This window comes from Pyxicephalus adspersus, chromosome 6, assembly GCF_032062135.1.
Source record: "Pyxicephalus adspersus chromosome 6, UCB_Pads_2.0, whole genome shotgun sequence".
NCBI lineage: Eukaryota > Metazoa > Chordata > Amphibia > Anura > Pyxicephalidae > Pyxicephalus > Pyxicephalus adspersus.
The window spans coordinates 91,288,354-91,308,419 of record NC_092863.1 but is presented as its reverse complement, the minus strand read 5'-3'; the positions used below and the strand labels follow the sequence as shown (position 1 = coordinate 91,308,419).

The 20,066-nt window shown below is 38.0% G+C and overlaps 1 protein-coding gene across 2 annotated transcripts in view; it reads right to left on the bottom strand.

The window, feature by feature from the left end:
- Positions 1-917: 917 nt before the first annotated feature.
- The window catches only part of RAI14 (retinoic acid induced 14), a 111,454-nt gene continuing 92,305 nt past the window's right edge, over positions 918-20,066 (bottom strand). Inside the window, exons 11-18 of one of the 2 annotated variants that reach the window (XM_072416573.1) lie at positions 19,287-19,373; positions 18,038-18,124; positions 17,008-17,062; positions 15,724-15,842; positions 13,746-15,251; positions 12,006-12,155; positions 9,447-9,512; positions 918-8,773 (exon numbers count right to left, since the gene is read on the bottom strand). In XM_072416573.1, the coding sequence (XP_072272674.1) occupies positions 8,696-8,773; positions 9,447-9,512; positions 12,006-12,155; positions 13,746-15,251; positions 15,724-15,842; positions 17,008-17,062; positions 18,038-18,124; positions 19,287-19,373 (2,148 nt within the window). In that variant the 3' untranslated portion in view covers positions 918-8,695. The remainder of the gene's footprint in view (positions 8,774-9,446; positions 9,513-12,005; positions 12,156-13,745; positions 15,252-15,723; positions 15,843-17,007; positions 17,063-18,037; positions 18,125-19,286; positions 19,374-20,066) is intronic. The other variant, XM_072416574.1, reaches the window with a different exon arrangement.

Below are 20,066 nucleotides of genomic sequence, written 5' to 3'. Positions count from 1 at the left end.
CCTGTTAATGTACGACGCTGCGTAATATGTTGGCGCTATATAAATCCTGCTTAATAATAAATAATAATAAAAATAATATGTGGAGCACAGCATAGGTGACACCATTGCAATCTTTCACGGATAGTTGTAAGTACTCAAGGTTCCAGATCGGGATCCTTTTCACCTTGTAAGGTAAACCAGCAGTGTTTCAGGGAAAGCATGTCTACATTTGTGAAGGCTATCTGTTGCTTTGACAAAGGGGGGTGTACTGTTCCCAAAATACTGTGTCGGATAACCATATGGAGCATAAAAAAGAGGTAAAATTTAGAAAGAGTGCTGACATTCAATTATTATAGTTTGTCCTTGACCACATATGGTTGCAGCAACAGAAAAACATGGCATAGGTTAAAAATCCCAAAAAGGTTCTTTCCTTCACTTATACTTAAGTAAATACCGTATACACAAAGCCATGTGTCTGAGCTAAAGAAGAGTTTTTGTAGGTTGCTTTACTCATCTGAGAGTTGTACTTGTTTCTCTAGGCCAGATTCAAAAAAAGGCCAGCTCTCTATTTGTAATTTGGGCTCTTTTAATATATAATAGTAAAACAGATGTGGCATTTTCAGAACTTCTCTTTCACAAAGTATGACTTATACTTTGCTGGTCTTGTCTCGAATTGCGGTTCTGGATCCACCAGCATTGGCCATGCACTCTTCTTGTGCTATGGTGGGATTTATGAATGCAGAATGGATCTGCTACTTTTATATTCTTCATCCATTGACACTGCACACTCTCTGTGATTCTGTGATAGCTTTCTTGATTGGAATCCCAAAAACTGTTTTCGTTAGGGATTTAAGTTGTCACTGGAAGAAACATCCTTTGTGATATCATAGAACACGAGACAGAAAACACAACCTCATATAAGGATGACTGAGCAGGAATACAAAGATAACTGCTTTTATTTGTACGCTGATTGCCGCCATAATACATATACTGCAGGATTTCTACATGGGCACTTCACAGGGTAAACATTTTACACAGCTAATTCACTTATAATAAATATACAAAATAAACTAAAACATTGAAATATAAAACGCCGCCAGCAAAAGACTGTGCTACTTTGCATCAAGAGGAAGAATGAAGTCTGGATTGAAAATAAAGAAATCACATTATAATATTACACTATTTAGAAAGGTTCGTCTTTCATTTAGAAAATGAAAACTGCTTATAAAACTTTGACTTTTTTTAATTGTTTCAAAAATTTCAAGGCATTTCAGCAGTGACTACAGTATGTAATGAAAGTGTAGGTTGAGTCAATAGGGTGTAGATTGATTTATACTGGATTGATGAATAAAATACAAGTTTCTATTACGAGAGCCAGTTCATTAAATCTGTCATTCTTGGTCTGTTGGATGCTGGGTGTTGCATTTTCAGACTTCACTGCCTGCATTGCTTGATTTACTAGAGCAACCGGGATTAAAATGATAGCCCTGATCCCTGCACCGGTAAGGAACAAGTTAGCAATGGTGACTCCCATACTTCTATCCTGGTGGCTCCCGATACATTGGTGAAGGACAGTGCTTTGGCTAAGGCTAAACAAAGGTTTTGAAGGCTGGAATTGTATGTTGTCCATTCTTCTACATTATACAATGGACATTCATATGTTGTATACAAACTACATATAATAGACATGGTGGAATGTTCTGCTTTATCAAAAACGTTGGATATAACCTTCAACATTCAAGTCACCCAAAGACATTAAACTTAATTTAGTGATATATTACCAGGTAAAGCGGCTTTGTCATTGCAACAAATGGCTCCATGCAAAGAAAGGAGCTCCTTTCCAGTCCAGCAGGCTGTACCATGATCTGCAAATGTTGCAGGATTGCCAGCTTCTAAAACACTTCAAAACACTAAAACACCAAAAACATCCAAAACACTAAAACACCGGAAGTGTTGGGTTTCTGGTCCACCCCAGACGTTTAGTGGTTGGATCCACCAGCTACTTCTAATGTTGGGGCTGGCCAGCGGAACTAAAACATAGTGGGGATCAGGAACTCAACATTTGATTCTAAAGATTTTCTAGCAGCTGTATCTCCGTAATGCAGGGGGGCAGGTAAGGTAAGTATGAACTATCTTCTATGCAAAGGGTCACTTTGTTTTAAGGATTATTCTAGTGACAAGGCTGCCTTTTACATAGTTCCATCACTGATTCATTGTCAATACACCAGTCTGTATATCTAGTTTCAACCATCAGTGTTCGCCATTGTCATGATTTGGTCAGTGGTTTGTTTTATCTACCAACCACATGACACATCATATAGCCATTCTATATTATAGCTCAAATAATAGGCTAACCTTCTCTAACTCACACTCCTGGGCTTTGACACCAGCAAATATTTAATGTAGATCGGGCCCTTATGTCTTTTATAAATGTGCAATGTGCAACCAAATATCAACAGAAAGGGGAAGGGTAGTAATGGCTTTCTGGATGAGCCAGGGGGCAATAATATATATCTGTATGAGTTTATCTGTATGAGGCATATAATGATATATATATATATATTTCATTACCTAACAATAATATTTTACAAAATTAATGATGCTATTATTAGTAAATTGAACCGATTACAGCAGTTTCCCTCAACATCTTTAAAAATGTATAGATTAAAGTTCTATGGTGTAGAGCCCTTTTTCCCACATTTACTACCATTCCTCCTATTTAACATTGCCAAATCATCTTCATCTACTTCATCATCATCTTAAAATTGGAACATCATGCCAAACCTGCCAATGAAGGTGGTTGAAGACTCCAAACCCCGAAGTTCTGTTGAAGACAGTACCAATGGGGGAAACTGAAATTGTTACAATGTTGAAGGTGGCAATTTGACAAGTAAGTGTTCCAAACTCTGGCTGCCCCTAGTAAAGTTTTAGTTATTTCTGCTACAACACTTACCAGCTCTTCCAACACTTAACATAAAATGAAGCCCCTAAAAGCTAGTCTTTACCCTAATTCATACTAAACTTATAAACAGTCCATCGACAATACTGAGTCTACCTGCCAATGTTATACACAACTCCTTTCTTATAATTTATACAATACTCCCAAGAAAGCTTGAGTTACAGCTTGACAAATCATTGTATCTCTAAAGGCTGGAATTTACTAAAAACCCTACTAAAACATCAAAACCAACCCTCTTTGTCCATCCATCTTATATCATCTTCTATTGTCTATAAATCCAAGCTCCAATGATGGCTTTTCTCACGTGATTATGTATTTGCTTTTATCTCAAGTTAAGTTTGAAGGACAACTAAACCCAAATGAGTTTCTGTAAATTATTCTGTATTATCAGGATCTGCAGGCTATTAAAGATTTATATGTCCCATAATGATTCCAACCTTGTGAGCTTGTGCATTACCCATGTAGGTGAACCCCTCTTGGTTCCTACATCACTCATAACCCTACTTTCTTCTCTCTCTTTTCCTTCCATCCCTCTAAATGTTTTTTTTTCTTCTGTTTAAAATGTAAGCCAATATAGATTGTAAGCTCTTCGGGGCAGGGTCCTCTTTTCCTCCTGTGCCACTGTCTATCATTTGCTACCCTATTTAATGTACAGCGCTGCGTAATATGTTGGCGCTATATAAATCCTGTTTAATATTAATAATAATTAGTGAGAGATCTTGGCCACAGTGGACATCTTTTCTGCTAAATATGTTGAATATGAAAACAAATATTAATTGGCCTGAGAGTGCAATTCTATTTTGGGGGTTGGTTTTCGGGATCAGAACTAAAAAAAAAGCACAGACACTTTCTCACATGCCTTGACCACTAATGTTAACCCGGTCAATGGGATAACCCTAACATCTCACCATTTTAACCTTCTCATCTCACTTAATATCTAACCTTCTAAACTCCTTAACTTTGAAACATACCTGTTGTCAATTTAACAAACCTTAACCCTAAACCTTTAAGCTTTTAAATCTAGCCTCTTAAATCCTAACCTAATCCTTATCTCTAACATTTACCCTTTAACCCTCTAAAATGCTGTACTTACCTTGCCACAATACTTTTGCTACTGGAATCTAATATTCCTGTTTTAAAAGCAGAATCATTGAGCCAAGGTAACTAATTGTCCCTGGTAAATTTTTCAGAAGATTTTCCTCTCCTAGCTGATTAATGCCTACCAGAAGAAGTTTTCATCCCCAAAGGGGTCACTTTGTTTTAAGAATTATTTTAGTGACAAGGCTGCTTTCTACATAGTTCATAGACTCCCAACACATTACCAGTACAGAAGCGGCAGGAGCAGAATTGGAAGGAGATTGGGGGAACTAAAAATGGTTCAATAGCTTTTCTTAACCATTTTACCGTATATTATTATATGATATATATGATTTAGGCAGACCAAGTAAACAAACAACACAAAAACATTCATAATCCTTATTATATTATAATTCATATCCTTATTATTTCTGTAGTAATGTGACAGGATGTGAATTGCCCGTCTGAAAATATAATTTTGACTACAATTTTTTTTCTAGAAAACTGTCCCAGAATAAGGATAGGAATTAGAAATTTTACTTTTTGTTGGAATTTTGATTTGCTTTTTTAAATTTCGTTTCAAATTTTAATATTCAAGTGCTGGTCAGTGATATACTGAGCCCAAATGAAGCCAGGAAAGTTATATTTTCACAAGGCAGCCTTACCCATATTTGTTACATGATAGACATACTTTACTGGATATAGTTTTTAAACTCACCTTAAAATTTAATTCTTTAAACCCGCAGTTTAAAAGGATTTACTATAAGATGACATAACTGTGTGGCGTAATACTATACCCATGATACAAGGGCCCTATATATAATACAACATATGATATTGTTTTATTGGGCTTCTGACGCCCTTCAGAATTTGTTCACTTTACAGCTGTGCCCTTTTTGTTTTTAAAATACATAAGTGTTGCTATTGGCTGCATTTGGCAAGTATCCGAAATATCACATCCCATAGTAATGTAATACATGTTGTGATAAATGTACATTGCTGTGATTTAATAAACGCAGGGCACAGAAACGCATGCCAGGGCATTAAAGTATGTTGTGCTGCAGTTTGCTAGTAAGGTGCATTTAAAATGTCATTAGGCACGAATAGCACCCCAGTGCATGTCATGTGTTTTCCATGCACTTTGTTAATGCAATACACTAATGGTTACAAAACTCACAAAAGGTTTATAAAAAACTATGATGATTAGAGGCCAGGATCATTACACATGTTCATGCTTGGCAGGCATTCTCATGTTGCACATTTTAAACATTCTTTAAATAGCACTAAATTGCCATCACTTTACGTGAACCTGGCCTAAAACATTTCTAAGGTAGCAACAAAGCTGAATTCCTGGGATCCCATAGTGCCAGAAACAAATCTGTGTGTGGCCCATGGATCCTAGTCCCAGAAAGTAAAAGCCTTTACTGATCCACAACCCTGTTCATCAATTGTCTGTTCATCAATGACAGCTGAATGACAGGGGTGAGGGGCCAGGAATATAGACTTATGTGCAGCCTCGACCTAGGATCCAAGCGGCTTCACAGGGATTGATCTGAAGGCTAACATAGGTACTTGAAGGCATCACAAGGTCCCTTCAGAACCTTAGAAAAAGTTTAAACTAGCTTAGGTTTAAGACTTGCTCTGAAGTAAAGAATTAGCATCACTCTTCAGATTCTTTTACTATTTCCCCAACATTTATAATGAGAGATGGTCAATGGGATGCAAAAAAAAATTACTTTTGAATGCAAATAGCACTGACTTCAAAATTCAATAAAACTTTGCAACTATGCTTGATTGGCTGGATTTCAAGTCAGACCTATTTGCAAAAGTTGATTTTTTTGCAACCCATTGACCATCCCCATTCATATTCAAATATGGTGAATTGGGAACTTTATGCTGACCATAGAGTTTTATTATTATCATGGATGGGATCGTCACCAATCTTGGCATGGGCTGTGCCAAATCCTATATTCTGCAGTGGTACCAACATATTCATTTAAGAAAATATGGAAACACGTCACCTGCGAATTCCTTTTCGGAATTACCAGTGGCATGAACCCAACATCATCGTATAAATAATATCAAAGAACTTAATCTGCTAACTGGTGCTATATTGAGATACTATGGAATGTGCTATATTAGTGAACAGAGCACTTTCTGCAATATACACTTGATTTAATTTTCTCCTAATGTCCTGTGACGTACTGACATTTTCCTTAGCACCCTTTTTGCCAACCTTTTATTTGTTACATTGCATTTGTTCTACTATGTTTGTATAATAGACAACAATTTGGATATATTTACCTACATAAAAATATACATAAATAATTTTTAAAAAATTTCAGAAGCCTAAAACAAAAATAGAACATAATCAAGAACTACATATTTTTAATATAAAATATTTTTAAAGTAACAATTAAGAATAATATTACTGCACAATAAACTAAATGGCTATCCCTTATGTAGCATGGTCTTGGTATAGAGGGTTACAGGCTGTCCTGAATACAGGCTACAAAATCTAAATGAGGACAGAGAGATAAACTGGCACAGGAAGATACTGTAACTGCTAGTAACCAATTCAATTCTGTAGGTATTTTAGGTGTAGTTTTCAAGCTCTAATTTCAGTCTGGAGATTGTTATGTCTCTGTTGTGGCTGGAAGGTGCACAGAAGCAAGATATGGAATGAATTTTATCAACTAACAATGGAAATGATCATCCTTCATCAGCCACAATATCAGCTGGACAAACACTTCTCAAACAGGCCATATCACTAGTGATAATAAAGCTACGTACACACTTCCAATTATTATCGTTGGAAAACGAACGACGAACGTTCATGCACGATATATATGAACGATCGTATAGCACCGATCCTGCACATAGAGTTAACGACACGATCGTTCGTAGATATTGTACACACAATAGATACGATCGTTTGAGCGATAGAGAAACTATGTGCACGACAGGAAAGTGAACGGACGTTCGTTCATCACGCATGCTCTGAACATGGACGATCAACGAACGACCGTACACACGAACGATGTTCAACGATCGTCGTCCAATCCGATCCGTCGGTCCGGTCGTTCGTTTCCAGCGACTTTCCTCGTTCGTCGGCGTCGTTGGTTACTTTTTTACGAACGATTTTTTGCCCAATCGATCGTTCGTCGTTCCATTGGAACGATAAAAATTGGAAGTGTGTACGCACCTTAAGGGAGGTGGAATAACAAACTCCAAGTGTTGATTTGTAAAAGAAATAGCTGGCATCCTGAAAACTCACATGACCAAGCTTGGACCTCTTAGTACTACGCCTTCCTGTTGGGGTTCTACTAAAGCCCTAAAATGTCCCCCACATCACTATAGTTTAGTAGATTGTCCATAAAAACACATAATATAATTTCTTTGGTGGAAATAGAAATCACAATTGCAAAGCAAAGCTCAGACAGTAAAAGCCATGCCAGAAGGTGAAGGGGATAGCCTTACCAAGGTACCTAGGAATTGTAAAGAAAAGTCAAACCAACTCCACCAGTCAGGGCTGCTTGTCCTATGATGATGGTGTTATCTGCCATTTGGAGATGGATACTGCAATTGTTCACTCTGAGTTGTCTTGGGTGGCTATAGAGGAGGTTTGCTGCAGTACATGGAGAATGAAATATGGAAGCTGGAGAGCTAACTTAGGTTTGCATTAGGTTTTCATTTTTGCAACTTGTCCCAAACATGTTGGCAACCAACTCAGACTCCATACCAGAATGCCTATTCTTGTTGTTGATATTTAAAGTAGTAAACAGAAAATGACAGCCCAAGAGCTTGCCCTTTCCTATGGCCAGCAATGGCAGCTTCCATATTTAAAAAATACTATCACTAACCTAAGCAGAAAAAGTACATTTTAATATTCTCTATTTCTAAAAAAAACTATTTTTTATAAAACTTGCAGTGGGCATTTACTTTGCACTCCCTCTGCCTTTTTTGTTTCCATCCACCAGTCCCTACATCATGATAGCAAGACAATGGTACTGCTGTACAGGACAGAACATGAAGTGGGGGACTAGGCATCAGATATTTCCAAAAGTGTGTCATATGCAGAGAATTCTTCTAACATCAACGTAGCTTGACAATATGAAATTTAGGTATTAACCTTTTTCTTTACATGCACCACTTTTAACCTAAATACAGTCTTCCCCCATTTTGAAGGGTTTCCTTTCAGCAACATTAGTAGAAGAAAGTGGCCTTGGGTATACCAAAAACAGAATTTAATGGTATCCTCCAACTAGCTTAGGAATGTCATAGAACACCTTCAACCAGTGATCAGGCAAAAGGAAACCCCAGCAAGAATAGGAATACAAACATTAGCAAATGGAGCTGGATTGGTTACAAGTGGTTACAGTATGAACCAGTATTCTACATGTCCCCACAATCCATCAATCTGCTACAAAACAAGAATACTAATTTAAGACAAAGCAGCATTTCATTGCATTTTCTACTTGAAGGAGTTCCTGGTTTACTACTATATAAGTTTGCTAACAGTCCTTCAAAAATGTTGATTGGAAATGGTGGTTCCTTATCAAAAAATATAAAATACATCATTTTCTGATACAGAAGAACTGATTTGTCTGGTATCCAGCATAGATAGATCGCTATGTAATACTAGGAGGCAGTGTTGTAGTGAGTGTTCTTTTCAGGATTTCACATCTTCTGAGACTGGCTCTTACACATAGTCAGGATCTGTTTTAGCACTTTCTGTACATCTTCATCCATTTGGCCCTGAGGGATGCAAAAAGAAAGATTTGTTTATTCAGAGGTAAAAACAAGCATGATAAAAGTTTACATGTACCAAAACCCTACCCTTTGCTATCAGGCAGTGTCCCCAGTGCTAAGCCTTGCTCTTCAAAATCAAAGATCAGGATTACGGAGTGGATGGGATCATCATGATTTGAGCCTGACAATTGGCTGCACAAGTGGTAACATGATGGAGGTCACACATTCCCCCATTGCCAGAAGATGCAAGGAAGAATCTGAGAATGCAGGATCTACCAAAGCGGTTGGCGTATGCCTGACAAAACCTAATAAAACTCACATGGCCAGATGATGGAGAATGGGGGAAGTTAGCTGACTGCTGGTTGGCACCTATAACTGTGGCCTCTAAATGGAAAACCATCTATGTGAACTATCACAAAGGGTTTCTTTGGAAATCATTCCATAGAAATCTGAAAACATTTCTCCAGTCAACCCATAAAAGGGGAAATATCACATCAAGCAGATGCCTTTTACTTACACAGCAAAGACCAATCTGGCAAGTTAAAAAATGGCTGTTTTTTTGTCCCTTATTGTAAGCATTTAATAATTTTCCATGGACCTAACTTACCACCCAAATGTCCTCATACAAATTTATTTTACAGATCCATGATAAGAAACCCCAAAGTTCCAAAATCTTTACCTGAACTGCATACAGCAAATGCATTCTGTAAACGGACACAATCTCCTGGTGTTGCTTCTTGGTCTCCTACAGTGAAAGTAAAATAAATAATTAAATAAGAATACAAAACGGTAAAGTTTCCGCTGTACAACACCAAGCTATAAGGGACTTGTACACATAACAATTGTTCTGTAAACATTAAAAATGGTTACAGAACAATTAGATTGGCAAACTGCTGAAGAACCTCTTATGACTTCTGCATTTTCAGTAACAACAGTTTTTGTTCATAAACCATCTGACAGAAGAAGGAAAAAGATAATTTTGGTTGCATTCAATTGGATTTAGTGCTTGATTGATATTTTGGTTTACTGCTACAGCTTCCAACAGCTGCAAACTTGTAATACAGTGTATCTATATAATATATTATTGTTGGTATTATTAAACAGGATTTATATAGCACCAACATATTACGCAGGGATGTACATAAATAGAGGTTGCAAATGCCAAACATTGACACAGGAGGTAGAGAGGACCCTGGGTGAAAGAGCTTACCAATGTATGTATGTAATATAGTGTACTACAGTACTTAAAAATAAAGTCAGTGCTCTCCCCGGCCCCTTTTAGCTGGGTGCACCACCTGGCACTTTTTGGTAACCACAGGCTGTTTTTGGGTGGTCATTGAAAAGTTGGGTCACAAAACAGGGGCTGCCACCCAGCTACAGATTTTCCTACCGAGCTTAAACAAATTTCTGATTCTTTCATTGAAATCATAGTTATATTGCAATTATTGTAATTTAATGCATTGCAAGCTGGTAAGAGGGGCTGGCGGGGTGCTCCTTATAAACAGGAAACATGCATGTGGATGCTGAACCTTCATGATTAAAATAAACTAAAATCTAAGAAATGGAGACAACAAGGCTGGGAAGAAAAGGCCAAAATGATTCTGTATGTCCATTACCCAGGAAATGCCGTGGGCTCTATCTGACTTCCTGCAGCTTCTAATGTATATTGTGAGAACCTTATAACACGCAGTAAAATCACAGTAACAAATTTCAGTACAAGGGAAGCCTGTACAACTGTGTAAAGCTGGAGTTGGGCTTTTGGATGATGGCCAATAATGAAGAATAGGCTTTTGGATGAAATTACTTAATTCTTGGTCATAAGAAAAACACATAGCCCGCCATGCAGAGCCTGGTGACACACTTCAGCAAACAGTATTAATTACTAGCACCTATTCTGTATAAAAAACACATGTGGCTAAAATACATTAAATTGTTATCTTTTGTCATCTCTATATACTTTATAATAGACTTTATTGCTGTTATTTTTTACTTAATTATTGTTAATGAGAACTGGAGAAGGGTTAGTGAAAAAAAACACCAGAAGTTTATCATTAGTGATGAAGGTTTAGTTATGCAGACATGACATCAGGACTCTAGAACTAAAAAAAAATCATCAGTTACATTGCACCTAATATATTTTCATTTGTCCAACTAGACTGCAATCAGCACTGTTTCCAGGCTCTGGATTTATGTTCTGTTACAGGAAATTGAGAAAATTGTTGGTCATTGTAGCTGGCTTTCTTACACAAGAGGACTAAAAAATGTTTGGTATATAGAGTCCAAATTGAGTTTACAAAATAAAAATACATAAGTAGAGCAGTGTTCTCCCCAGCCCCTTTTAGCTGGGCGCACCACCCGGCACTTTTCAGTAACTACCGGCTGTTTTTGGGCGGTTACTGATAAGTTGGGTCACAATACAGGGGCTCCCACCCACCTACAATTTCCTCCCTCTCAGCAAAATTCTGGGTTGAGCATTGTAGAGCAGCGGTCGCCACCCGGTGGTTCACAAGAAAATTTTGGTGGTCTGCAGCTCTGCCCGGTGAACCCCCGAGCGGGGTTAGAAGAAGGACTCAGCTGGCGGGGCGCACCGGCCACAGCCGCGGACCATGTCCCCCGTACAAATCCCAGGCTCAGGGAAGTAGGCGGGCTATGTCCCTGGACAAAACCCACCCACTCTCCCATCGCAGGCTTAGATCTGCGATGGGAGAGTGGGCGGGGTTCTGGAATTATGACATCACTAAGGGGGAGCTCATGCGCGGTCAGAAGCCGGTAATTTTAGTGGTCCGCAGGACCGAAAAGGTTGGCGACCACTGCTGTAGGGGCTACTTAATGGGGTGTATAGTTAGTTCTTGCAGGTGCTTACTGGAAAATGTATGTGCTTGGGTACCCTGGTAATCCTAATTTCTGTGAATCCCTAGTTCCTGAAGTTGGTGCTTGGTCCTTCAACCTACTGCCAGGGATGGGCCAACACAGAAACAGGAGATGCTCACACTCGGGATGGTAGGGGGAAGCATACAGATGTAGTGAGAATTTCTTTTGCCTTTGGGCCAGCCAACTGTCCTTTGTACACTACTGGACCAGCCCGCCATTGAAAAATGCTTTGTGCTAATTTATGCATTTGGTGCCTAATGAAAAATGTACGCTTGGGGGGGGGGGGGGGGGGGGGGGGGTTGGGGCGTTGGCAGAGGAATACAAGAAGGAGCCAGGGAAAAAGTAACTAAATGTGTAATTTACTTACCACCAACTGGTTCTGCAGTTGTTTGACTTGCTGCTGTAGTGCTTCCAGTTGTTGGGTCTGTCGCTTAGGAGTGCTTGTGGTAAATGATAGCTGTGACAGGCTGTTCAGTGCTTCCTTTAGTTTGCTCACCTCCTTTGTCAGCTCATTTATCTGTAGATTCATGTATATAATAGTTAGTACAATATTTAATAATCAGATATAAAGGTAATAATTGAACCCCTTAATATGTTTCCTTTGTGGACCTGTAGGGATCTCTCCATTCATATCTATCAACGGAGATATTAAGATATAAAAGTGTGAAGGGTAAAACCCAAAATTTGTGTGCTGGAGGATAGGTACCAGGTAAAGACCAATGTGTTTGTGTTGGAGGAGGGATACAGAGTTACCAGCAATGGTCCTGATTTATTAAAGCTCTCCAAGACTGGAGAAGATACATTTTCATCAGTGAACCTGGGTGATTTAGCATACCAGTAATGGATTTCTTAAAAGTCTTTTGCTATTTTTTAGTAAATGTTTTCATTCCTGGACCAGGTCCATTCCAGGTTTGCTTGATCACCCAAGTTAACTGATGAACATGTATCTTCACAAGCTTTAGAGAGCTTTAATAAATCAGGGCCTGTATGCTAAGTGGAGTACAGGGTAAAAACCAATGTGTGTGTGTTGGAGGGGTGGAGGGTTAAGAACAATTTTGTGAACACTTTTTGTGGGGTTCCGGTACCATCTGTAACATGTAATCTGTTCTCCCCAATTTTGTAATAACCCTGGGACACCACCCACTACAATATTAGGCACAGTCCCTACACCCAAGTTCTTAATTGTGCCAACCTGGCTGCTGTCAGCTACTTTTGCACATGTGCACTCCTTGGTCAATTTATTCCAAAAGCTGCGGGCTGCCATAGGTAAAGACAAGCCAACAGGCATGTACAGTAGGAGATATTTCATATGTACACACTACAGGAAATAGGATGCCAACTGGGCCAAACAATGTTCCATTTATACATAACAGTTACATACCATGTCAGTGTTGTGTTTGCACTTTAAATTTAGAATGTCATGCAGGAAGTATTAGTAAAGGAATACAATTTCTAGTATAAATTTTTAACATTTGTTTTGTAACATTGCTAGTCACAAATGAGTGACAAAGTGAAAAAACAAAAATCACTATTGCTGGCCACTAGCTTCTAACTTTTATAAAATACCAGACAACCCATTCACTAGGCAACCCAAAGAGGGGCCCAGGGCCTTGGTAGATGTCCAAAGGGTGCTGTTATAACCTTTATTCTCCTGAAGGAAACCAAGAGATGCCAGTCATTTACAACGGGACATGTACTGTTAAGCAGTTCTTATACAATAGTGAATGCATACCAACATAGCAATACATAATATGTATTATATAAATCTTATATAAGATATAATATGCCTTTCCTGTGCCTACTGCAAACCATATCTATTTCAATCAAATATATGGGGGCAAAGCTGCTACCTGGCCTAGAGTCCCATTTTGCTTTATTCCATCACTTACGGGTAGACAATACCTTGAAAACTTTGCATGTGATCATGTGCATTTTAAACAATGATGCATGCATGAAATGTACATCTAAACAATTGCAAAAACAACAATACATACAATGATGTGCATTAATCTGGATGTGTTAAAATTCATAGGTGTAAATGTTCCCTCAATGTTTTACAAAAATATCTGGTTCCCCTGCACTTTATATTACAAAACTGATCACCAACCTTCTTATCTTTATCTTCGTCTACTTTTGAAGAATTTTCAGACACTTTCTTCATTTCCACCAAATCTTCCTGAACTTTTTCATACTTCATATAAAGTTCATCAACTTCCTGTTCTTTCAGTTTAAGCTGGCCTTCCAGCCTTTCTTTTTCTTCCTTTAACTGTGCAATGTCCTTTTGAGCATGTCCATTGTCTGCAGCAAACCTGTCTTTTTCTCTTAACAATTCACCTATTTTTGAAGACAATGCACTAATTTCCTCTTCTAAAGAAACTTGACGTTCTGCCAATAGCCTTTTGGTTACAGCTGATTCCTGGACTGTCACCTTTTCTTGATGTAGTTCATCTTCCAATGTCTTCATTCTGGACTCTTGAGAAGCAAGCTGCTCCATCAGTTCACTCTTTTCCACTTTCATGTTTTCAATCTGTTTCTTTAAATCATCAATAACCTTCTCAAACTCTGAACCTGGGGTACCTTCTTTTTCCTTGTCAAACTGCTGCTTCAACTCGCATAATTCCTCCAATATTCTAGCGTGCTGAGATGCTAAGTCCACCAGGTCATTCTCAACTTTCTCTTTGCTTTCTTCAATCTGTTGCATAAGCTTCACATGTTCATCTTTATGAATGTACTCAGCGGAGATATGATTGGAAGCTTGCCTGGTCTTTTCTAATTCTGTTTGGGCTTCATTATACAACAAGGATAACTCACTGATCTGCTTGGTCAACTCATCTATCATGGTAGACTTGTCTTCTTCTTCATGTCCATTCTCCAATGGCATGGGCTCCTTGTGACGTTCTAACTCTTTCCTTAAACTCTTTATTTCTTCCACAAGCTCCTCCTGCCTTTTGTTTAGTTCAGCATTCTCCATGTTTAATTTTTCAATGACTGCACAGTAAGACTTCTCCATTTCCTCTTGTCTTTCTATGGGCACCAAATTGACAATACTTTGAGTTACAGCATCTATTTGGTGTCGTAAGTCATTCATCTCATTTTCTTTCCTTTCACTTTCACCTAGAACTTCCTGATACTTTCTCTTTAGTGCTTCAAACTCTTCCAAAACCAGGGCGTTGTCATCATTTAATTTTGCAATGCCTTCTTCATAATCTTGGTCAATATTTGACATCCTTTGAAGATTTGGCTTTAGTGCAGTATCATCTTTTCGTTCATTGATTGATCCCTGAGGTTGAAGGTCTGAATCGGAAGGAGTTTCGGAAGTTTCTGTACTAAATGATGCGTGGCAGCCTGCAGATATCGACTGTATGTGTGTTTCCAGGTCTTTCCTTATTGTTTCTGATTCCTGGAGTTTCATTTGCATTTCTTCTATCGTTTGTTCAAGATGCTTGACTTTCAGTTCATATTTTGTCACTTCTGGTTGAGATTCAATGGAAATGTCCGAGGTATCGGAAATAACTGCTGGTGATTTTGTGTCTTTGGCAATGGATAACTCTGCTTGGGTAGAATGAAACGAATCACAACTAATATCTGTTATAGCTTCAGCATTGGCTTTTTCCTGTAGGGAAAACAGTATAAAAACCAATGTTAAAATAAATAACAAGAACTATCTAAAAATAAATGTAGTCAATTTTATAATATAAGTAAAAGATAGAAAGAAGAGGAAAGGAAAACTTCTGTACACAAATAAATACAATGAGCCATCAGCGAAGGTAAATGACCAATGTAGTGAACGATATTGTATTCTGGTAACTGTGTATGGTTAATATGTGATGGTTAATATTGTTTAACAATTAATATATTTAATATATGGATTCCTTTTTTTCTCACAAGCTTTACATATATTTGTCCTCAAATTTACATGTACAATAAGCTGTCAAGCAAAAATACCAGTTACAGCTTAGAACAAACCATATAACACTAGTGATGGTGGTGTGTGGGGTCTTTGGTTGCCTTTTATTCACATGGTTTAAAATGTTTTTTTTTTTGCTCAAAGAATGTACTGGCCTAAAAAAAATGTTGATACTAACCTGTAACTTGTCCTGCAGTTCCTTGTTCAGCAATGTCAGAGTTGCCACTTTTGCTTGCAGTAGTGAAAGAGTATCTTGATGTTCCGCCTCTGAGCTTACATCAAAAAGACTGTCTTCCCCTGTAATATTATTATTATATTCAATACTGCTGATGGATAATCAATGAAATAAACTATATATATTTAAAAATATCATTTAAGCATTCTCAGTAATAGTAAGGAGATGCTCTCACCTTCCCTATGCAAGACAAAATGTTAATGGGCCTGATTTATTAAAGCTCTTCAAGCCTGGAGAAGACAGAGTATATAGTGAATCTGGGTGATCTAGCAAACATGCAATGGATCTGGTCCAGGATTGAAAACCTTTGTCATCTAATAGCAAATGATCTTTAATAAATCCATTCCAAGATTTTCTTGATCACCCAGGTTCACCTATGACAGCGTATCTTTGCCAGTCTTGAAGAACTTTAATAAATCAGGCCTATTGTCACTAAAAAGATCCCCCAACTCACTTTACTTACCTTACCTGGTAAGGAGAACAATGAAACTTTAGCAGACACATTTGGTCTGACTTATTAAAGCTCTCTAAGACTGGAGAAGATAGACTATCATGGGAGAACTTGGATGATCCAGCAAACCTGGAGTGGATTTTATTTTCGATTATTTGGTAAATGTTTTCAATCCTGGATCAGATCCATTGCAGGTTTGCTGGAATGCCCACATTATCCCATGATAATCTATCGTCTCCAGTCTTGGAAAGCTTTATTAATAATAATAATAATAATAATAATAATAATAATATTCAGGTCCATTGTCACTTTGCCCTTCATGGACAAGATAAGAGTGTCTCAATATTTGTACAGTGTAGATTTAATATTGAATTAAGAATTACCCCGCATTTACCCTGCAATTAGATATATGTGCACTAAAACCACTGAACCTCTGCCACCTGTAGTGCACGCCCTGAATTTACATATTTATAAATCTGTGACATTTTTTATATTTTATATTTCAAGCAGTAGGGGGACAGTCTTGATTCATACCAGGAAAATACAATTTAGACACATTTGTGTGCACATTTTTAGCACCTGGTCCAATAACATGTTTTGTGAACAAGCTTGAAAATGACACCTTGATGCAAATTTTAGCACATGGATACTATTTGCTTAATGGTTTGCTGGAAACAAATATTCATTCAGTCAGTTTATCTATAAATATTTGCAGCCTTTGTATGAGTGACTTTACCTGTCTGGTATAGGTCTAGTCATGTGACATGTTAGTTTACCTGTGCTGTCACTCAGTCTGTCTCTGATATCCCTCCTGTATGATGTATTATCATCCTGTGAAAAAAAAAAAAAAAAGCAACTAAATACCATTATAATTTATAAAGAACAGCCAAAAGATTTTATATCTATCCCCCCATTCCCAGATTCACGCAACTATGTGACACACCACAGCCCTGTCTGTTAGGAAAGGAAATTAATACTTATGAGACTTCAGTCTGTGAATTAACAGTGAAAGTAAAGCACAGATGAATGAGTTCTCCTTTCTTTCTCTTTATCTCTTCCTCCTATTTAGAATGCTCCTTGTTAGAACTAAAACACAATTAACTGGCTTCTTGTGCTGCGTTTTCCTCTCCTGGTCTGAGCTCTGCTATGCAAGAGAGTGCATTAAACAATGTAGTAATGATTCCGGAGCTGTGTTAATGTACCTTTTTTATGTGTCTGGAGTGCAGCTTTAAGGAATGAAAAAGTACCCAGAGATACCGCTATGTGTGTATATAATATAATAATACACCATGTATTGGGGGCAACAAGGCCAATATTAGCTTTGTAATTTGTTCATTTCATCCAACAGACATCATAAACACTCAACTAAATGTTACAGCCTACATAATTAATAATGTGACTATATGGTCAATATTGACCGATCCCAGCCGTTATTCATAAAATGCTCAATCCATGGTAACCATATTTTTTTAAATTTAGGAACCAAGGCAGTCAATATCGCTCTCATCTCTTCGTTCACCAAAAACCAGGACATTTTATTTTTAACTTGTTGCACATTGGGGGTTTTAGACCACCAAGCTTTGGCCAAAACCATTTTAGCTGAAGTGATCAGATATGTTATCAATTTAAATTGAACATTAGTACAGAACTAAGGTTTCAAACACAAAAGTGCCTCTGCCGTTTTTTTAGGAACAGAATATAAGTTTTATTTTAAAATTAATAAAGCAACTGGAGGGGCACAGCTGAAAAAACAGCGATTATCTATTCACTGGTGTGTATCCGTAGTACCATAGATCTCATTATTACCTTGCTGCCCTTTTCCGGGAAGAAGACTTCTCCTTTGGCTGAGAGTGGAGTTGATGTTGATGATATTGGAGAGGACATGTCACTGAGCTGTAATGACAAGAAGACAAATGGGGGATCATTGGATACTGAGTGGGGCAGCTATGGGATATTCATTAATGCAGACCAGGACTTCACCCTTTAGCATTTCCTACTGGGTTTAATATTACATTATGTGACTACAACAGTCAGAGGTTTCCCAACAAACAGATGCAGAGATCCCAAAATCCACTAAACCTGCATCGGTAAGGTGGCATTTTGGCAATATATTGGGATTATTATACAATAAGGAAAAATATCAGCCAAACAAAATGCCGAAGTCTAAAATAGTAGAGCTGGTATTTCTTAAAAGGTGAAAAAATTTGACTCTGGAGTTTCTGTATTGGGTTCCTAGTCACCGTTGAGCTCAGATACAAGTTGTTCAGACAGCCATACCTTCTATGTTCTATGATCTGAATATGAATCTGGGTGAAGATACCATAGGCTTTATTACAGAAATGATCTGATTAAGGAAAACCTATGCTTGTATGTCAAATGTACAAAAAAAAAAAACATGAAGATACATTGGTATTAGCATCAAAGGACTTTCATGATAACACCCAACCTATACAACAACTTGTAATAAGGGTTGGTGGTTATTGTGCTGCTTGCTGGAGAGAAAGGTGTAACTGAGGACCTGCAGACATGTATTTACCTATTTATCTCCCTGCATTCATTATTAATAATAAACTGGACTTATATAGTGCCAACATATTACGCAGCGCTGTACATTAATTAATTACTAGGATCTTAATCCTGCACCTGTACTGCTGTTCTTTTTTAATTATGCCATACCATTTATGAAATCACCAATGATCCAGGGGGTAACTCTAATAAAGGGAGGCCTGCAAAGCCCTGCCTTTGCCAAGATGGTCATTTCTACACATAGTAAAGAACAAGGAATGGTAAGTTGGTAATGGGGGGAAAGTCAAGTGCATTGTCTGGGGGCCCAGGCAATACTGGTGACTAGTACATTGCTCTCAGGCTTTTTGTGTGCCGACTCTACAATACAGGTTCTCCCCAGTATTTAGAAAAAGTCTATAGTTTATTGTTTGTGCAAGCTTTTAAAATGCATTTGATGCAAACTGCAGATTAGATTGAAGAAACATAAAAGTAGAAAGGTCATAAAGATCTTCTAGAAACATATATGACAGAAGATGGTGCATTGTATTACCTGTACAGGGCTGATAGGAGGAGGCGGAGCTTTGCGTTTTTTGGGAGTTCCACTTCTGTCTGAGCTTAATCTATTCGCTTGGTCATGCTGAAAGTTTCATAGGCCAGAAAAAGTGAGCTGTTAGTTGGGTTAGTGGAAACTTAGCAAGACTATATAGTTCTACAACTATGGCAAGAAATGCTACTGACTGCTACAGCAGAGAAAGGATATCACAAGGAATAGGAGTCTCAATCAGTTGTAGTATAGCTACTTTCTATCCAACCCAGTAATAAACAATAAGGGAGCCTATGAGCATGCAACTCTACATGCAGTAATGTCCAGAAGTGTGCAGTTTGTCACCATTTGCAGACATTATATTGACGCATCAAAGAATAACCCAACTCCAGTAATTTGGAATCCTCTGGTGATATAAAAAATGTAGCTCCGGCTGCTATATTCACCTCTGCCATTACCCCTACCCCAGTAATGCTATTCCACCACATGATGTCCCTGGTCTTTACGTCTGAATGATGCCCCCACCCCAGTAACAATATTCCACCACTTGATCTTTTGGCTTGAATGATGCCCCCACCAAAGTAATGCTATACCACCACTCAATGTTCTTGGTGGTCTAGTATGAACAATGCCCCCACCCCAGTAATACTATCCCACCAACTGATGTTCTTGGTCTTCTGGTCTGAGTGAAGCCCCTATCCCAGTAATGCTATCCCACCACTCAATGACCTTGATCTTTTTGTTTGAATGATGCCCCACCAAAGTAATGCTATACCACCACTCAAT